The sequence below is a fragment of the Protobothrops mucrosquamatus genome, unplaced genomic scaffold (assembly GCF_001527695.2).
Source record: "Protobothrops mucrosquamatus isolate PMUCROS unplaced genomic scaffold, P.Mucros_1.0 scaffold908, whole genome shotgun sequence".
NCBI classification, from domain to species: domain Eukaryota; kingdom Metazoa; phylum Chordata; class Lepidosauria; order Squamata; family Viperidae; genus Protobothrops; species Protobothrops mucrosquamatus.
The window spans coordinates 139,751-159,240 of NW_015387160.1; the positions used below are offsets into that span (position 1 = coordinate 139,751).

Below are 19,490 nucleotides of genomic sequence, written 5' to 3' on the forward strand. Positions count from 1 at the left end.
TTATACTTTGATTTAGTATTAGAAGTATTTCTACTATTAGATTATTAGTCTGAAGAAAACCAAAAGACTTTTGAATTTAGTGGCATTTATTCATGATTAACACCAATATGCAACTTTCAAGCATATGGATGAATAACCTGTTCAGGTAATAATGATCAGTTTTTAAGCACCTGTTAGGTACAAAAGCTAATTTGATTAGACAATAGAAAGCAATAGCGTATTTTCCAAATTTAAGGAAATATTTTGTGATTTTTTAAAAACTCTATGTGAAGATCATATGTAGTCCCAAAATAGCATCACTGTATCATCCTTTATCTCTAAATTTGACATAAGTGTATCACTCATAGCTAATCCATACATACTATATTGCTGAACAACTCAGAAATCTCAAGATCAATAATATGTATACTCAAGTATATAAAATCACAAATGTCTTTGTAACTAGTGTTAGAATCTACCCTTCTCCACATATATTTGGCTAATGAAAAATAATATCACAATCAGATTAAAGCAATATTGACAGAATATATTGCCTCTATAAAAATATGTTACTTTCTTGGGCCATTTGTTCAGCACTATTTAAAACAAAGCTCAAACACATCTAGTTCCAAATATACTCAGTGCATAAATAGTATGTAGGCACATTCATGTATAAAATTAAAATTCGTTGATTTTGTATGACTAAAGGGAACTAAATTCTAGTGATGGTAAGGCTTCACTGCTTCTCCACAAGGCCATGCTCTCAAAACAGCTCTATGAAATGCTTGCAGGATAGTTCTCCTGGATTTGCCTCTCCCAAAATTTACTTGCCCATCCTAGTATGAGACACAATCATTCCAGCATATGCAGGATTTTTTTGCAAAAAAGAAATCTTAAAAGCAATAGAATATATCACCTATAAACAGAGTGATATCAACTGTTGCAGCAACTGGTTCCCCAAAAACTAATTCTGTAGGAAGAGCTTGAATTTTCAACATTATCTCATGAATAGGACAAAAGCAAATGAAGCAGGTACTGCTTTGGCCTGATTACTCACCACAGAGTATATTTTCTTCTAAAAAAAAAAAAGAAAGATATTCCATATATGGATAGAATTTAAATCTTGTGTTAAAAGGCTCTATTCAATTCATTAGAAAGGATGATCCAGGGCAAGAATGGCAACTCAAGAATACCCCGCACCATCCCAGATGAAAAATACAACTCCAGCAAGTATATCAGTTGGCTTTAGTTCCCCATGGTTGGCATAACTACTGCAGGCTTGGTAACGGTGGCATCTTCCTCCTTCCATTGGGAAATAACTGTCTTCAGCTGTGTATAGAACTGCACCCCCTGAAAGAAACAGATACTAAGGTATAGAATTTATGCCAGCCCATGATGGAAAATTACTGCAACTTAAGAAAAAAACATGAGACAAGCCGCTGCAAGTTTGCTATGAAATACAGTATGCTACTAAGCACAGCCCTTCCACATTCCATTTCACAAACACAATAACATAAATATTTTTTTAAAAAAACAACAGTTACCTGTTTGCCATAGAAATTGGTATCTCCCCTGAAAGATCCACGGGAGCCAGTGAAAGAAAACATTGGCAAAGGCACCGGAATAGGAACATTCACACCAATCTAAATGAAAATATGTTCTTGTTTAATGTAAAAAATTATTTCACATTTCATTTAATTTGGCTCTCAGTTCGCCATCAATAAATGGCAAATAGCTACATAAGAGAGAGAAAAACAGTGGTGTAATCTGCAATGCAATATTATTGATGCAACTCATTTTTTAAGTAGTGCAGCAAGTCTAAGAAGCAAACAAATAAATGAATCTTCTCACTATAATTATATACTAATATAAAACTGAGAGGCCTATATATGTCACAACTTTTCATCTAAATTTTACAAGTTATCTGAAAAATTAGAACATTAGGAAATTGATCCATCTAGTTTTATTCAAAACTGTCAACAATTCTTCAAGTTATTGGTGTTAACAAGTTCTACATAAGAGATCCTCTTTTATTTATTTACCTGTCCAACATCCACTAAATGGGAGTATTTCCGGGCAGTGGCACCATTAGTGGTGAAGATTGCTGTTCCATTCCCATAAGGATTGTTATTCACCATTTCAATTGCATCATCCAGATTGTTTGCTTCCAAAACCACTAGAACTGGTCCAAATATTTCCTCCTTATAGCAGGTCATATTAGGCTACCAAAACAGAAAAACGTGAGATGGCATACACACTTCAGAGAGAGAACGCAGAAAATCTTTTTATTATACTATTGAAAAATTTTTTTTCATTTACAAAGCATGATTCACATGTCTTTCACATAACCGTTGAAGGAATAACTACCACTCTGGGCTCTGATTATCTAGCACTATACACAACATGGATCACCTAAGAAAGAAGAGGAAGATATTTAAAGCATTTTTAAAAAAAAATAAAAATTAAGCAGTAAATTCCTAAGTGGGGTAAATAACTCCAATTAAAAACTCAGTATGCTCAGCAATAATGGAATGTAGAATGACTGGAAAAGAAAAATGAGAATAAAATGGTGTGCTTGGGGAGGTTATTGCCTGGAAGCTCAAACAAAAATAGTCCAATTAAGAAATCAGAAGAAAGAAAAAAAGTGCAAAGGTTTTGTTACAGACCACACATAAATACTACAGCTAAAAACCTGCAAATTCTTTGACCTAGTATGGTATGCTGGCCAAGGCAACGATTTAGATGTATAAAACAGATCCCAATTCTGATATAAAATGCCCTAGCTGACCTTAATTCCCTGATTGCTACAGAAGGCCTGCAATTTAATCTTACACAACCTTACTTAGAAGCCAGACCTCTTATGCAACTCTTATAGAACCGTAGTGTTCCTTGATGTACTGGCCAGGTATAAAAGAAAGAAATCAGCTCTTTTTCCCTCTTAGCTGTTGCTCCTGCATCATTTTAACATCATCTTTAGAACTACTTTGATTAGAAATAGCTATGTAATACTCATGGCCTGCATCTTTCAATAATCCTTAACTTTCTACAAAAAAGAAGTATACTGTATCTTCGAATAAATAACTTCTATCAACTCTGTCATAGTGAATCTTGTTTGTGCAAAATGCAGCTAGGTGGGCATTTATATGTGCACCTAGAACTACACATATTACACCTCTGCTCCACAAGCTACTTTGGCTACCTATTTTATTTATTAGATTTTATCCCACCTTTATTACTTCTAAGTAACTCAACGCATTAAGTATGTAATATTCTGTAATACCCTTTCCTTCTCTGTTTCCCTCGACAACAACCTCATAAAGTGGGTTGGGCTGAGAGAGTGACTGGACCAAAGTCACCCAGCAGCTTTCATGTCTAAGGTAGGACTAGAACACAGTGTTCTGCTTTCTAAGCCAACACCTTCACTACCAAGCCCAACTTTGCTTATGGGTCCAATTCAAGGTGCCAGTAATAACTTATAAAGCTCTACATGGCACGGGGCCGGGTTATTTGAAGAACCGCCTCTTTCCAGTGACATCTACTACTCCCATCAAATCCAACAGAAGAGGCTTGTTGTGAGTTCCATCCACTAGAGAATGTCATCTGGTGGTACACAGGAGAAGGTCTGTATCAGCTGCTGCACCTGCCCAACGGAATATCATTCCCCCCTGGGGTTTGGCTGGCCTTGACTTTGCTGGTCTTCTGGAAGGACTTGAAAGACTAGCTTTGCCATCTGGCCTGATCAGAAAGTGGTGTGGAGCTCATAAAATGGATGTACTGTTCTTGAATGTCTGTGCTTTCCCCAGTGACTGTATTGTACGGCTTTTAATGATTTGTTTTTAATGACTATGTTGTTTGATTTTTTTAATTGTTTGGTATTGTTTATGTTTTGATTGTAAGGCAGAGTCACAGATTTGACATGGATAGCTGTAGTAATTGAATAAATCTATCTATCTATCTATCTATCTATCTATCTATCTATCTATCTATCTATCTATCTATCTATCTATCTATCTATCTACCTACCTACCTACCTACCTACCTACCTACCTACCTCACCATCCCTGCCAAGAGTGCAATCCTACAAGAAAACAAAGATTTGAATCCTCAGTTTTTATTGTTTTCATACAGCAGATTTCATTTTTCTTGCTTTCTTTTTGGACTGTCTCCAATTTTACAATTATTTTTACTGCAGTTGTTAACAAATTACCGATTAAGCAAATCCAGCTTCCCCAATTAACTTTGCTTGTTGAAAGCCTCCTAGGAAGGTCACAAATCACAGTCACATGATCAAAGGACACCATAAGCACTATAAACGTGAGCTGGTTGCCAAGCACCGAAATTGCTATCAAGTGACCGTGGGGATGGTGCGATGGTCTTAACGTTGAGGCTGGATCACAAGTCACTTTTTCCGAGACCCTTGTAACTTCAAGCTGTAGTTAAATGAATGGTCCTAAGTTGAGGACCATCTGTACTTTCAATTTCACAGAAAGTTAGCAGAAAGGAATGCTGTTACCTCATGTGTCACTGGCACAGCGCCACATTATTTACATCACCGACATAATCATTAATGACAACAAGATCACTGAAAATGTTTCAACACTTCTCCAAACATATTATTTGGTCGGGTCCTGATTATTTGGTCAGGTCCTCAACTTACGACCACAATTGAGCCCAAAATTTCCATTGCTAAGCAAGACAATTATTAAGTGAGTTTTGTCCCTTTTACAATCTTTCTTGCCACAGTTATCAAGTGAATCACTGCAGTTGCTAAGTTAGTAACTTGGCTGTTAAGTGAATCTGGCTTCCTCATTGACTTTGCTTGTCAGAAGATTGCAAAAAGTGATCACATGACTCCGGGAACCTCCAACCATCATAAATACATTTTGTAAGTGTAAAAAATGATCATAAGTCACTTTTTTCAGTGCTGTTGTAACATTGAATGGTCACTAAACGAATGGCTATTGTCAAGATAATAATTTAGAAGCTAACCAGCTGATGTAATGTATGATGTAATGATGGGAATAACTCAGCAGGGTCTATGTCCCTTTAAGAGCCATCTGTGCTCTGTTGCTGTGTTCTCTCTCTTCCATTTCCTGCTGTAATTGTGGTTTGTTGGATCCTGTTGTATTAGCACGTGTATGTATATTGTTCCTGGTGTATGATGTTGTAGATAATGTAAGATTAAACCACCACTTAATATAGACTGTTTACTGTTTTTACTCCTGGGTTACCTTGCGCAATAAGATTGTGCATGCTCTGACAGGTTATGGGCCCAGAGAGAGGAGAAACCCAGTGAGAGCTTGACCCAGAGCCAGAGGAGTTAAGGCTTGTGGTTTGTGGTGGTTTGTAGTGGTAGCAGGCAACATGGACTCCATCAGCGTAATGGAAGGAGGTTTCGTAATATCTCGTCTGAATGAGACAAACTACCTCTCCTGGAGTCTGAAAAAGGAGATGTACCTGCGAAGGGAGGAGTTGTGGATAATAGTTACTGATCCACCTGCAGCCCTGAATGATGGGGACTGGAGAAAGAATGAGAAAGCATTGGCCAACATAATCCTGAATTTGGAGGAGAGCCAGCTGATACACGTGAGGGATCTCCAGTCTGCTAAAGAGTCCTGGGAAGCTTTGTGCATAGTGTACATGAGAGAGACTGCGAGCAGCAAAGTAATGCTGACAAGAAAGCTATATAAGGCCCAACTGAAACTGGGAGAGAGCATGTCTATGAATCTGCAGTCCATGAGAAAGACATTCCTAGAATTAGAGGAAAGAGGAATGACTTTTACTGAGGCACATAAGGTATATGTGGTGCTCAGTTCATTGGACAATTCATGGGATGTCCTACTGACCAGTTTAGCGTCCATGCAAGAGAAGGACTTAACCATGAGTTATTTGACTGGACGGTTGCTGGAGGAGGAACAGAAACGGCAGGAAAGCCAACAGAGAGGTGATGACAACGCACAGAACAGGCCTACAACTGCAACATCCAAAGAGCAGCCGAGAATGTTTGTGTAGTGAAACGCTGCTTCAAGTGTGATTCTACAGAGCATCTCCACAGACGCTGCCCTGAGAGGACAAACAGAGGAGCAGCGAGACAAGATCTAGAGCTACACAACCAACATTTTCCCTGGCAGCAACATTAACTGGAAAAAAAACCACTTGATTGTTGGACAGAGGGGCGAATCAGCATATTCCAAATGACCCACAAATGTTTTCAAACCTAAGACCAGCTAAGCAAACATTTATTAGCTTGGTTAATGGACAATAATCTGCTCTTAAAGGGGAAAGTAAAGTTTATGTAACTGGTACAAGAGAAATTGATAATGTATTATATGTACCAGAGTTAGACCTTAATTTACTCAGTATTTCGAGCTTAGATAATATGGGGTATGAAGTAATGTTTGCAAAGGGTCAATACACCATAAGGAAAGGTGGGAGGATTTGTGCACAAAGTGTTAAACAGGATAATTTGTATGTACTAGGAAAGCAGCAGGATGGTTGTGCACGCACGAACACTTACAAACACTCTCACGCATGATAATTGCGTACATTTATTACACAGGAGGTTAGGTCATGCAAGTTTTAGAGTGCTGCAAAGGATGCCAGACTTAGCTGAAGGATTACACATTAAGCAATGCAACACATATTTAGACTGTGCTATTTGTAAGGAGTCAAAGTCCAGAATGTATCCTGTAAGTAAGAAAAACTCAAGGCAAACAAACTGAGTTTTGCAGTTAGTGCACGCTGATTTAATTGGTCCTATGGCATCCTCTCTAGGAGGAGCTAGGTACGTACTAATCTTAGAAGATGACTACACCAGATATGGGTTTTGCTATTTATTAAAGAGCAAAACAGAAGTTCTATAACAGTTCAGGCAATAGGTGAACTTTGTAGAGAGAAGGTATGGCCATAAAGTGTGCCAGCTGCAAACAGACAGGGGAACAGAGTTCATGTCTGATCATTTTCAAATGTGGCTGAGGAATTTAGGCATATGGCATAGACGGACGAACCCGTACTCACCAGCAGAAAATGGAGTGGCTGAAAGGAGAAATGGTATACTGCAAACCATGAAAGACTCATTTGCTGGCAGATGCAGGAATGAGTAAAACGTACTGGGGAGAAGCCATGAAAACAGCCAACTATTTAGTAAACAGGTTATGTTGCTATAAATGAAACTCCATATTTCCTGTTATATGGAAGGAAACCTTCATTGGCTCACCTAAGGACAGTTGGCAGTTATGCCTGGGTTGCATATTCCCAAAAGCACCAGAAGGAAAGGACAGAAAAAGGCCAGGAAACTTAGGTTTATTGGGTATGAGCCATGTTCCAAAGGGTATAGATTCACAGATGGAACAAAGAAAGTTGTGATTTCAAGATTTACCAGTTTTGCAGAACAAAACAATTGGGACAGGGTGCATGCTAACACCAAGGTGTTCAGGCCAAGTGTAGCACTAGTTCTCAGGAAGGAAAGACTATACAAAGCCCAGTGAAGGAAGAACAGAATACAGGTCAGAAATAGTATGGATAGAAGAGGATAGACCTGAGGTAAAGAGAGAAGTCACAGAAACACAGGAACAGATGATACCGAGGAGGCCTGAACGTAGCAATAATGGTGTATCTCCTGATCGGGTCTCAGCAAGTGGAGTTAGAGCATATAGTGTAAGGTATGAACCCCGTAATTACCAAGAGATGTTATCATTGCCTCAAGTAGAACAGGATAAATGGAAGGAGGCTATGAACAGAGAAATAGAGTCTATGAATGTACATCAGGTGTTTACCCTTATGAGATTACCAGCAGGAACAAAGGCTGTGGGGTGTAAATGGGTATATAAAAAGAAGGTTTTACACAGTAATAAACTGCAGTATAACGCAAGGATTTATACAGAGAAAGAATGTTCATATGCTGACTAAGTCTTTAAATGAAGGCAAGCATCAATATTGTGTAAAAGCATTTGGGTTAACAGCTGTTTAGCTTGAAATGGGAGGAGTGTCAAGGTAATGATTTAGAACAGGGGTGTCAAACTTGCAACGTCACGTGATGTGTCGCAACGTATCACGACTTTTCCATTACCGGCAATGGGGTGGGCGCGGTTTCGGCATGACACATCCGGCCTGTGAGCCAGCAGTTTGACACCCGATTTAGAAGCTAACCAGCTAATGTATGATGTAATGGGAATGACTCAGCAGGGTCTATGTCCCTTTAAGAGCCAGCTGTGTCTCTTTAAGAGTCTTTGTATAAAAGGAAGGCTCTGCTGCTGTATTCTCTCTCTTCCATTTCCTGCTGTAATTGTGATTTGTTGGATCCTGCTGTATTAGCACGTGTATGTATATTGTTTCTGGTGTATGATATTGTAGATAGTGTAAGATAAACCACCATTTAATATAGACCACTATTTACTGTGTTTACTACTGGGTTACCTCGCGCAATAAGACTGTGCATGCTCTGACAGTTATAAGTTGAGGACTACTTGTAACTTAGCCGTTCTTCCTCTACTTTTTTTTACTGTATTTTAGGCAGGATGTAGCTTCCTATACCTGCAGCCTAATTCTTGAATACTCTTTGTAAATATCTATATTCTAGCCAAAATTCAGTATTTAAATTTTGAGTACTTAAGATGCCTATTTATAATGTTTTATTCAGGAGTAGGATTCACCGGGCATATCTACCTTTGTAATTTCTTACGTTTTCCCTTTTGGATATACATAAAACGTATTTTTGCCATTTCACTGACAGATCATTTACAAACTATTCAGAATCCACTTTATTGCAAAGTAAGCAAACTTCAGGACATTTTTAACATTTCAAAAAATAATCAGACACTAATTCTTTTAATATGAGAGGAAGAATTATTTCTTGGATCATTTTAGATTTCCCTTCTTTATTTTTAAAATTGGTAAGAATGATCAATCCACTAACTCACCTTGACTTTACCAAGAATAGTAGGTCCAACGAAATTGCCATTTTCAAATCCTTTCACTCTGACTTTTCGACCATCAAGAAGAACATTAGCCCCTTCCTTTGCTCCACTGTCAATCAATTGGCAGACCCGTTCCCTAGCCTGTGGACTGATCAGGGGTCCCAGATCTGCTCCAGGCTGATCTCCTATAATACACAAAAATTCCTCAGAGCCTAAATCAAGATGCCCTCAATTCGACAAAACCTGAAATTGACCCCTGCCGCAAGTCAAGAATACAAGGGTCATTGAAGTTGTTTATGTTAAGACTAACATGGGAAGAATGGAATCGTCCTGCCCCCATCCATCTGCTAGAGAAGGAGGGAAGCAAGGAACTTGTTTACCTGTTCTCTGGCAGAAAGAACCCTTTGTTCCAACTGCTAGTTACTCTTGAATTATGGTAGCAAGGGGAAAAGACATTGTACCATTAGTTAGAGGAACAAGAACCATCAACTGCATGTCTTCCTAATCTGCAAGCCTGGTAGAACTTTATTTTTTTCATTTATGTTGGTGACTTTGGAGTATAGTTCCCGTAAGCAGGATATAAATGAACAAAATAAAGACCCATTGTGGCACACTGTGATTATCTACATCAGCTTTCCTCAAACAAATGTCTTCCAAATTTGGTGTATTTCAATTTTGAAAACCCTAAATAAACATAGTAAAATGCTAACAATTCTCGGAATTCTAAGGGAATCAGACTAGGAAGGCTGTTCTACATGCAAACAACTGCCCATGACAGACCAGATTATAAAAACACACCTGCATTAACGCACAAGTTCTTTGCTTTTTCCACCAGTTCTGGTAGCCATTTCTGAGACTCCCCTACCAAGATTGCAGCAGATAATGCCATGCACCGCTGGCCAGCAGCTCCAAAAGCTGCTCCAATCAGTTGATTTAGTGTGTTCTCCTTATTGGCATCCGGCATCACTACTCCATGATTCTTAGCTCCCTACAATATAACATACAGGCCCTCAAATATACTGAATGCACATTTCATAGCTATCTCTAGATCTGCCTTTCTCTTATATATGCAAGCAAGAAGCTAAAAAATGCTGAAGTACATAAAACATAAAAATCTCATGCTTGATGAAAAGCTGACAATAGTAAAGAAATGTTGGAAAAGCCCCATATGCATGAATTCACGCACAACATTGTGACTCTCTAGTAAAATTGTACGAAGTAATTGTTTTGATTGACATGGGAAACATAGTTCAATTATATAACATTTAATTAATCATGTATGTCAAACTTCAGGATGCATCATCTAATTCCTGTAATTCCTAGTTAGCTTGTCTAGAGTTTTTTATCCTGCATTTATTTACTCTGGAATTCTTTGTGGCAAAATAAAATCAGAATTGTGCTGGTTAATCAATTCCAAAGGAAGATAAGGACTTGATGAAGATGGGAAGGCAGAATGTATACATTTTAAGCAAATTTTAAATATTATATTATTCTTTAGCTCCGCAAAATTTGTATTGGAGCAGGGAATATAATACTCTATCCAGCACTGAGAATAACTAGGAGATATAAGTAAGAATAAAAATAAACAAATATTTTGACTAAAGAGTTATTCAGTGGCCCAATCTTTTAATTTTTGTCATTTCAATGAAACTGTAAATCAGACCTGAAGTTTAAAGCACAAAATAATATTTCAAATGGTTTGACAGATAGCTTTTTGGTAAAAATGGAGCAATTTTTTTAAATCTGAGTTTTTTACCATATTGGCCTGGACTCTCTTGCCATGTTTTGAACCTCTTTCATAGATGTATTCTCCAGCCTGATTAGATCCAACAAAGCTGATGGCTTTAATATCGGGATGATCACAAATAAAGGTCACAGCTTTAAACAAAAACAAAGAAGAAAAATGAAACACTGGTAATTACAAGACATTATTAAAAATCTTTTCTGTACGGTTTATAAAAGTAATAATTAAAAATTACTCATTTTTCCCCCATCTCCAATTATCCTAAACACTAAAACTGTAATGTTCTCAATTAACGTCCTTACAATTAAAACCCTGTTTTTGGGGATGTGGAGTGTGGGTCAGCTACTTGGATTTCCTCAAATGGCACATTTACTTCTTTTTCCCTACATGGAAGCACAAATGCACAATCACAATTATTTGATCTATGGTCATAAACTATCCAATCACACTTGATAACTGGGATACCCAAAAGCAGTGGCAATAGACTTTTTCTAGTCATTTGATAATATACTTATGAAGAGGACACTTTGGCTGCAAAAAAAATAATGGAAGAATTTACTAATTCTTCAGTCTGAATTAATAAACTAGGAATACAAGCATGTAACTTGAGTATTTTCCCCTTTGTTTGACTTATATATTCCATACCATCTGTACACCAAAGGGGGGAGGCCTTTCAAAACCTCCCTTGCCATTACCTTCATGTTGTCCATGGATAATGTTTAGGGTTCCATCAGGTGCACCAGCATCCTGCAACAGCTGCGCAAGAAACATAAGGGCTCCTGGAACACGCTCCGAGGGCTTCATCAAAAAGGTGTTTCCACAAACCATGGCCATAGGAAACATCCAAAGAGGAATCATAGCTGGGAAGTTAAAAGGTGCAATGCCTGCACACACACCCAGAGGCAAGCGATAGGTGCAAGTGTCCATGTCTTTAGTAATGGAGGGAAGGGTTTCACCCAACATAAGAGATGTCACACTGCATGCATGTTCAACGACTTCTGCAAACAAAACAAATAGAAAAGTATCTCTCTCAGTTCCTGTTCTTTAACTTCCAAATTCTTTCTTCAAATCATTTAAGTTTTAAATGCCACTATAGCATTGATGGTGAACCTTTTAGAGACTGAGTGCCCAAAAACCGCACCGCCCGGTCTCGTCCCTGCTCCGCCCCCCTGGCCCATCTCCATCCCGTGCTCCGCTCACACTCTGCCCTGTCCCACCTGCCCGCAGGGCCACCCACCGCCTCCATGGCCCGCAGCAGATCACCCAGGGGCCTAGCAGTGCCATGGCGGCCACATCCTCCGCCCATGCCCCACAGCATCAACTGCGCATGATGGGGCGTGAGGGCAGAGTCTTGTCCCTGCTGTCCGGCTGCCATGTCCTTGGCTGCGCTGCTCCGCACGGGCCGCACCTGGGGGCAACTCTCCTCTGGGGGGGCTGCTGGTGAGGAGGGGGCCGCGGGGGGAGGCGGGGATGGGCCGACAGCGCACGTGGACACAGAGAGGGCTCCGAGTGCCGCCTCTGGCACGTGTGCCATAGGTTCGCCACCACTGCACTATAGGTAGCCCTTAACTTACAACAGTTCATTTAGTGACCATTCGAAGTTACAACGGCACTGAAAAAAGTGACTTTTGACCATTGCAGCACCCCCATGGTCAGGCGATCAAAATTCAGATGCTTGGGAACTGACTCATATTTATGAAGGTTGCCGGGTCCTGGGGTCCTGTGATCATCTTTTGCAAATTTCTGACAAGCAAAGTCAGACTCACGTAACAACCATATTACTAATTTAACAGCTGCAGTGATTCATAACATAATTCATAACATACAATGATTCGTAATTCAGAACCATGGCAAGAAAGTTCTTAAAATGGGGCAAAACTCATTTAACAATTGTCTCACTCAGCAACAGAAATTTGCTAAATTGTGGCCATAAGTCGAGGACTACCTGTACAACCCTAAGAAAAACAGCCAGAAAAAATACAGAAAGAAATCTTGGGTAAAGCCCATCTTCCCAACCTGGTGAATCTAGGGTTGCCATCTGAAATCAATCCTGTAGTTTTTCCTCTTCCCTCTCCCCACTAAATGTTTCTAAGAGTCACTGATAGTGTGCATTCATAGTTTAGATATATGCAAATATCTGCCAGAAGACACACTCTAAAAAAAACCACAGGGACAGGACAAAAAATAATGAGTTAATATCTATTGACTGAAAATATTTGCCTGTAAAACAGTGTATACTGCATTTAGAAATTAACACTAGTTATTCTTTCATATGTGTAGTCCAATTTTACACCCAGAAGCACACTATATATTCCCTTTCTTTCCAAACTAAAAGAAGGGGAAAACACTAAGGTGGAGTGCTTTTAGAAAAGAAAGGGGAAATGGCGGTAGTGGAGACAAAACTTGTATAAAAAAAGAAAAAGGCAACTTGAAAGGGAAATCAAATTTTAAAAGCTCTTTTTAGAAAGGGTTATTTTCTCCAGACTAACATTGCTTTCCAATCAAGGATACTCAGAGTACTGTTCAAATGTATCTTTTCAGCAGGAATGTTTGAAGTCATCTCCATCTCTTGCTTATTCCTTTATTTCCAATAGTTTCTTTGTGTCTTATCTCTGGCTTCCTGAATTCACAGGTATTTTGGTGCCATAAATCTGGTTTTGTGCCAACAATGCACCTATATTCCAAATTAGGGGTCCTGTTAATTGTGCTAAACGCAGACAATGAACCCCATAGCCCAGAAAACCTGGCATTTGGCTGGCATTCAGCCTTGTAGTAAGATTTGGACGTTGGCAGTAGTAGCAGCATAAGTGATACATCAGTAAAAAGAGTTAGTTATACCAAAATGTAATTCAAAACTCAACAATCATAGATAATTCTGCAATATCCCATTAAGAGGCTATATGATTAGGGATATACAAAAGTCAACAATTTAGGAATGTCATATCCAGGTCAGCTGAATGCATTTTAGATTTGAGCAACTTGCAGCCAGAAACCACCAAATTATGCCCCAAAGTGCTATGAACCAGAGGAAGTACTTTGAAGAAAGGCAGGATATATACATAAGAAATACATACATAATAAGAAAGAAAAGGAAGAAAACAAACTAGCCAAACAGACTACCTCAGATGATGCTGATAATCTAGAAAGAATGCCCTAATTGAAGTCTCCACTGAGATATTTGGATAAAATGGTCTTCATGGTTCCTCCCAACTCTATGATTCTCTGATACCAGCATAATATGGATAGTGGAGGAAAATAGGATTAAGACTGAACAAAAACCATGCAAAAAGCATTTATGATTATGGTGCATGAAATTCCCAATACAAAAGTTCAGAGATAGGAGCTGTGCGCCTGAGATCCTGAGAGTTAAGTTCTGTGGAAACATTCTCATCTTCTATAGCCCAAAAAAACTGTTCTCCATGTACAGCAAGAGGCAAACATAAGCAGCTTACGGAGGCCCCGGAACACATCTCCCTCTGCATCAGCCAAGGTCTTTCCTTGCTCTAAGGTGATCAGTTTTGAAATTTCTTTCTGTAGATAAGAAGAGAATCAATAAATGAGGAAAAAACTACAACAATTCAGCAAATTTCTGGAAAAACACATTGTTTTGCAATAGGCCAATTTACCCAGAAAACAAAAGATGACTTACAGTGCCCATCTTCCCTACTTTTTAATTAGCATTTTTTGACAAAACCTGAAGACCAAAGCTTGATATGTTGGCAAAAGAAAGAACAAATATAACAAACTTCTTCCTACACTTATGTAAATTTTGTCTATTTATAATATATAGATGAATAGGCGAACACTCTTTAATTTTGTTCTTCTTTGCATTGGCTCTTTAGGAAAGAGCAGTTCCTTACCAGATTATCCTTGATCAGTTGCTGGTACCGCAGGAAGATTTGCTGTCGACTCAGAATAGATACCTCAGACCAGCTTGGCAAAGCCTTTTTGCACGAAGCCACTGCTGCTTCCATCTCATTCTGTGTGGCTTTTGGGACTCGACCAACAACTTCATTGGTAGCCTTTTAGAATGACATTTCCGTAGAATTAAATAATTACAACAATTGAAAATCTCCCAGTAGCCATCCAAGTGTTTTTTAGACCAGGGTCCCCAACCTTGGCAACTTTAAGACTTGTGGACTTCAACTCCCAGAATTCCTCAGCCAGCTGCTGGCTGAGGAATTCTGGGAGTTGAAGTGCACAAGTCTTAAACTTGCCACGGTTGAGGACCCCTGCTTTAGACAGCATGACTCTATTATAGAATGCATTCCCAGTGCTATTTCCAATTCAAAGTAAAGATACTTAGATTAATATTGCTGTTTTTAATGTAGTAATAAAAACTGTAAACTGTAATATGCAGCCGGTACATTGATTATGTAGTTTTCCAAGAACATATTAAGAATATTTATGTTGCGCCACATAAAGCAGAAATGGCACATCCAATCAGTAGGTTTATTTCTCAACCCCACCTCTCCTTGTAGACAAAGAAAAATTCTTATCTCCAAACAGTTGCTGACTGAAGATAAGAGCTTTCCCTTAACCTGGGCACAAATAGGTGATTAAAAATAAGAGTGATTTTGCTACTTCTTTCTGGAATCAATCTTTTAAAAAATTTCAAGAGGCCTTAATTGCACAATAATTAAATATTCTGGAAGGAATATTTAGTTATCAAGGAAAATACAGAAGTTGAAGTCACCTTAAAGACATTTTTAAAAGTCCTTAGAGGCCATGTTGGGAAGAAATCCCAATGGAATTTTTGATGAAATTAGGCTTTTAAAAAAATCTCCATTGAGGCAGCTTAAGAACACCCGGCAAGGAAATGACTACTTGCCTTTTATCATCAGCAGCCTAAAACCTCCATTATCTTCAATTGTGGTTCTTAAAAACCTAATTGTTATTTAGAGCGCAGTTATTTTTTTCTGTGTAGGGAGCCCTGATAGTTTGGGGAGAAGTGTATTTGGACTGGATAATGCTTGGACAGGGTAAAGCTGAAAGAATGGGAAACAAGAAGGGTGAGATTTGCATGTGGCTTCATAAAAATATATTTGGAGCTCTATGTCTATTGGCCCAGCTCACCCACTCAAAACAATGGCCCCAACTAATCCTGGGATGGCATTCTAGCAAGTGTTACCATCCATTCCTGACAGTTTGGTCCTTGGTTCCAAATAGATTCTTCTCTCAAGTTTAATTGTTGAATTAATAAAACTGGTTTGAACATCTCCAAGATCATTTCTGGAGGATCCTCTGGAATGGATTATGGCAAATGGTTGGATGGGAGATTAGAAAGTCCAATCGCATTAGTGGATTTCCATTTACACAATATTGGATTTGAGTAAATGCTTCCTGTCCTGACCCATCAATGAGAACATGTGATATTTTTATGGGTTTATACAAAATGAACTTTGTGTTAATAAACTGCATTAAAAAGTGCATTACCCAGAGCTATAATTTAACCAGTTTCCATAAACTCTCTACAAATATGCAAATATTTTACACCTTGATATAACAAGATTTTGAAATTAAGGAAAAGCTTATTTATTCTTAATTTCCTAAAGAGGATGATTTAGAAGAAGCAAGCAGCCTAAAGGAAAATATGTGTGGAAGAAACTTCATGCAAAGGATTCCATTTCTCCTCCCACATATTTTCCTGTAGGCTGCTTGCTTCTTCTAAATCATCCTCATTAGGAAATTAAGAATAAACTTTTCCTTAATTTAAAAATCTTGTTATAGCATATTTATTTAAATTACTTAAAAACAGTTTAGAATGTCATTTGTTTTCTGTCTCAAAAACAAACCAATATTACTTACAGGGTTGTAAATTTCAATCCATTCATTACTTTTTGACTCCACAAACTTGCCATCAATGAACAATTTGGTTGTTGGCTATAGAATACAAAATGCTGGTTAACGCATACCAAATGTTGTAAAAGCAAGATCAGATTACTCTTTGCACTTAATAAAACTCATATTAATTCTATTTGTCCCCATTTGCTATTCATGGTATCTTTTACAAAAACAGAACTCTTTTATTTTTGATTAATGTTAATGAATCTCAAAGTAAGTGGATCAAAAATTCCTGACAGCACAATCTGCAAGACTGTTAAAGCCATTTTTATTACAATAAGCAGTTAAGCCCACTCTAGTTACTCCTCTTTTTGTTGACAATAATATGTTTTGCTCTAAGGCCAAAGTATCCCAGACAAAGTGATGCTGCCCTAGTCTTAACTGTTGTTTTACTTTAAAGTTGACCAGAATGCTATTCATCTCCATCTACAAGTTGAGACAAATAACACATAATGGAGAAACATTTGCTTAATTCTAAGTTAATCTTTGTTTTCTTTCAAAAATAACTTACCACTGAAGTGGAGGAAATAAATGATGAGGAATGCCAGTTGAAATTTGTCTTCCTAGAGATCTATAAGGCAAAAGGGAAACAGAACCAACTAAGCACATCTATCCTACATTTCAAGAAGAAATCCAACTAACTTAAACTTGCCCAGAAGTGAGAAGCGAAGACACACCACATTCAGTTTTCTAAATTTTAATAATCACAGCAATAATCCTATTATTAATATATTCTAGTGTTAGTAGCTTTAGTTGAATCAGGAAGTAAATAGATCCCATATACAAATAAAATATTGAAATAAGGTTGCTCCTATTAATAAAGGCACACCGATAACTGCTTAACTAAAGTTTTACATAGCCCTTATTTCAAAAAGGTAATTGTAAAATTCACAGTATAATTTGAAAGGCAATACAACAGAGGCAAAAGTAAATCTCAAAAAATTCAGTCATAAAATATTGTACTTACATTGACCACCAGGAGGCATTACATTACTTGTTTCATCTTTATTGGGAATTATCAGATGCTGGTAGTCAGTTTTTATAGGAGTCAAACCTTTTACTGATAATCTCATGTACCTTCATATTTTTTTAAAATATATATATAGTGTATTCACTTTAGAAATTATCCATGTGCTGATGCTTGGCAGTTGCAGGAAAAGATATTTAGAAGTTACCAGTACTGCAAGGTTTTGGATTGTCTTTTAAGTAGCTATTGCTGTTTCTCTTTATTACTTTTTCTCATTGTAGAATGTAATATGAAAGATATTTTTGAATAGGTCACTCTAGTTGAAGAAAATTAAAAGAAGTTATGCTTCTGTCTAAGAATTCTGTAATGTTTCCTTCCAATTGTGTAGGAAAATCAGCAGTAAACAATTTCCAGTACTTTCTGACTAATTGATTTAAAACTTTTTCACCAAGAGCTCAGAGGCATATATGGGAATCTTCCTATATTTTATTCCCACAATAGCAAGCTTGATAGCAAACATGGACTCAAACCATTGCTGTTCCAATACCTTAAATGCTTCCATGTTACATTTGACCTTAATAGGACATTATCACTTGAAATAGGCCTGAGTGTTCAGGCCTATAGTCCATATGTTACTTCACCATGTAACATTTCCTAGCAAAGAAACTAATATAGATATTGAATGGAGAAAAGTCACAATGTTCCCTTTAGTAGAAACATAATGCTCCTTAACAATCACCACTACCATCTGCCCTCCTTTGGAAAAAAAAAGGCTTGATTTTGGTTAAGTTTATTTATTTATCAACTTCTACCTCACTTCATATTCCTCTCTAAGAGGTAGGAATCTTATTGTCTCAAAATCTTTACAAATTCTCTTTGACAGTCCCAGGAATCCACAAATGAGGTGGGAGAGGGGACTCTGCACTTTCCCACAGCCCATAATCCCCCCTCCCTCCGGCCCTTGGGTCCCAATCTTCATCAGTGCCCCCACAAGTGCAGCCTTCCAGCTGATATATTTGCAGACAATTTAAAGTAGGCAAGGCTGTCCTATACGCAGAACAGCTTATAAGAAGAAGACCAACACTAACTAATGCAGTGTTTCTCAACCTTGACCATTTTAAGGCATGTGGACTTCAACTCCCAGAATTCCACAGCCAGCAATGCTGGCTGTGGAATTCTGGGAGTTGAAGTCCACATGCCTTAAAATGGTCAAGGTTGAGAAACACTGCACTAAAGGGTAGGCAGCTTTTCGTTTTCTGCTGGAGTTGCAAGGTAATCAGCGTCTGGCCCACAAGGGAACCTAATGGACTTTGGCTCGATCTGAAAAAGGCCTTTCTCAAGCTAGCCGTGCCCACGCAGAGCAGACTTTTGCGCAGATCTCGGGATCCTAATCCGGTCTCTCTTTCTTTGAGACCGCCCTTTCAGTTAACTCGCCGCCGATCTGAAGTTTACAAAAAACCTAAGCTAGTTCTTGCCAGCTGCTGCGTGATCTCATCGAGGGCGACCCAGATGTTAAAAAGGCTCCTTTGCCCGGAGGAAACCTACCAAGCAGACAATCATCGAAGGTCTACCTTGTTCTAGGGCAGGGGTAGTCAACCTTGGCTCTTTTATGACTCGTGGACTTCAACTCCCAGAATTCCTGAGCCAGCTAAGCTAAGCTAAGCTAAGCTGGCTCAGGAATTCTGGGAGTTGAAGTCCACGAGTCATAAAAGAGCCAAGGTTGACTACCCCTGTTCTAGGGCAAAACGCCACCGCCTTTAGGGAACAGAAGCCACTCAACCGTGAGGACTTAAGAGCAGTGCGCAAAATGCCACGGACGAGAAGGATCTCCCCGCCACGCCAACGGCAGCGCTGAACTCCGCACGTGCAGGCTAGACGACATCTTCCCCCCCCCTCCCGTCGGGGACACTCCGTCTACTTTCGCGCGACCTCACCTCGAACCAGAAGCGCCGCCCTCCCCGGGACCCCCGAACCGCAGCCACAACCGCCATTCTTCCAACGACCACCTGCCGCCCCGCGCCCTGCCCACTCCCAGCTCAAC

The 19,490-nt window shown here is 38.7% G+C and overlaps 1 protein-coding gene across 1 annotated transcript; it reads right to left on the reverse strand.

Moving 5' to 3' along the window:
- Positions 1-68: 68 nt before the first annotated feature.
- Positions 69-19,454, reverse strand: ALDH6A1 (aldehyde dehydrogenase 6 family member A1). The gene is made up of 12 exons (XM_015819374.1): positions 19,384-19,454; positions 16,994-17,053; positions 16,447-16,521; positions 14,499-14,660; positions 14,091-14,169; positions 11,334-11,636; positions 10,651-10,772; positions 9,693-9,882; positions 8,898-9,079; positions 2,022-2,201; positions 1,524-1,622; positions 69-1,329 (listed from the first exon to the last, which is right to left on the reverse strand). Exons 1-12 carry the CDS (start codon positions 19,438-19,440, stop codon positions 1,225-1,227), a joined length of 1,614 nt encoding a protein of 537 aa, XP_015674860.1. The 5' UTR covers positions 19,441-19,454; the 3' UTR covers positions 69-1,224.
- Positions 19,455-19,490: the final 36 nt, after the last annotated feature.

Excerpts from the sequence above, each read along its gene's own strand:
- ALDH6A1 (XM_015819374.1), bottom strand. The coding sequence starts at position 19,440 with ATGGCGGTTGTGGCTGCGGTTCGGGGGTCCCGGGGAGGGCGGCGCTTC. Across the intron at positions 10,773-11,333 it reads TATCCATGGACAACATGAAG|CTGTGACCTTTATTTGTGAT; the intron begins GTAATGGCAAGG and ends TTTTGTTTAAAG. Across the intron at positions 1,623-2,021 it reads ATTTAGTGGATGTTGGACAG|ATTGGTGTGAATGTTCCTAT; the intron begins GTAAATAAATAA and ends ATTTTCATTTAG.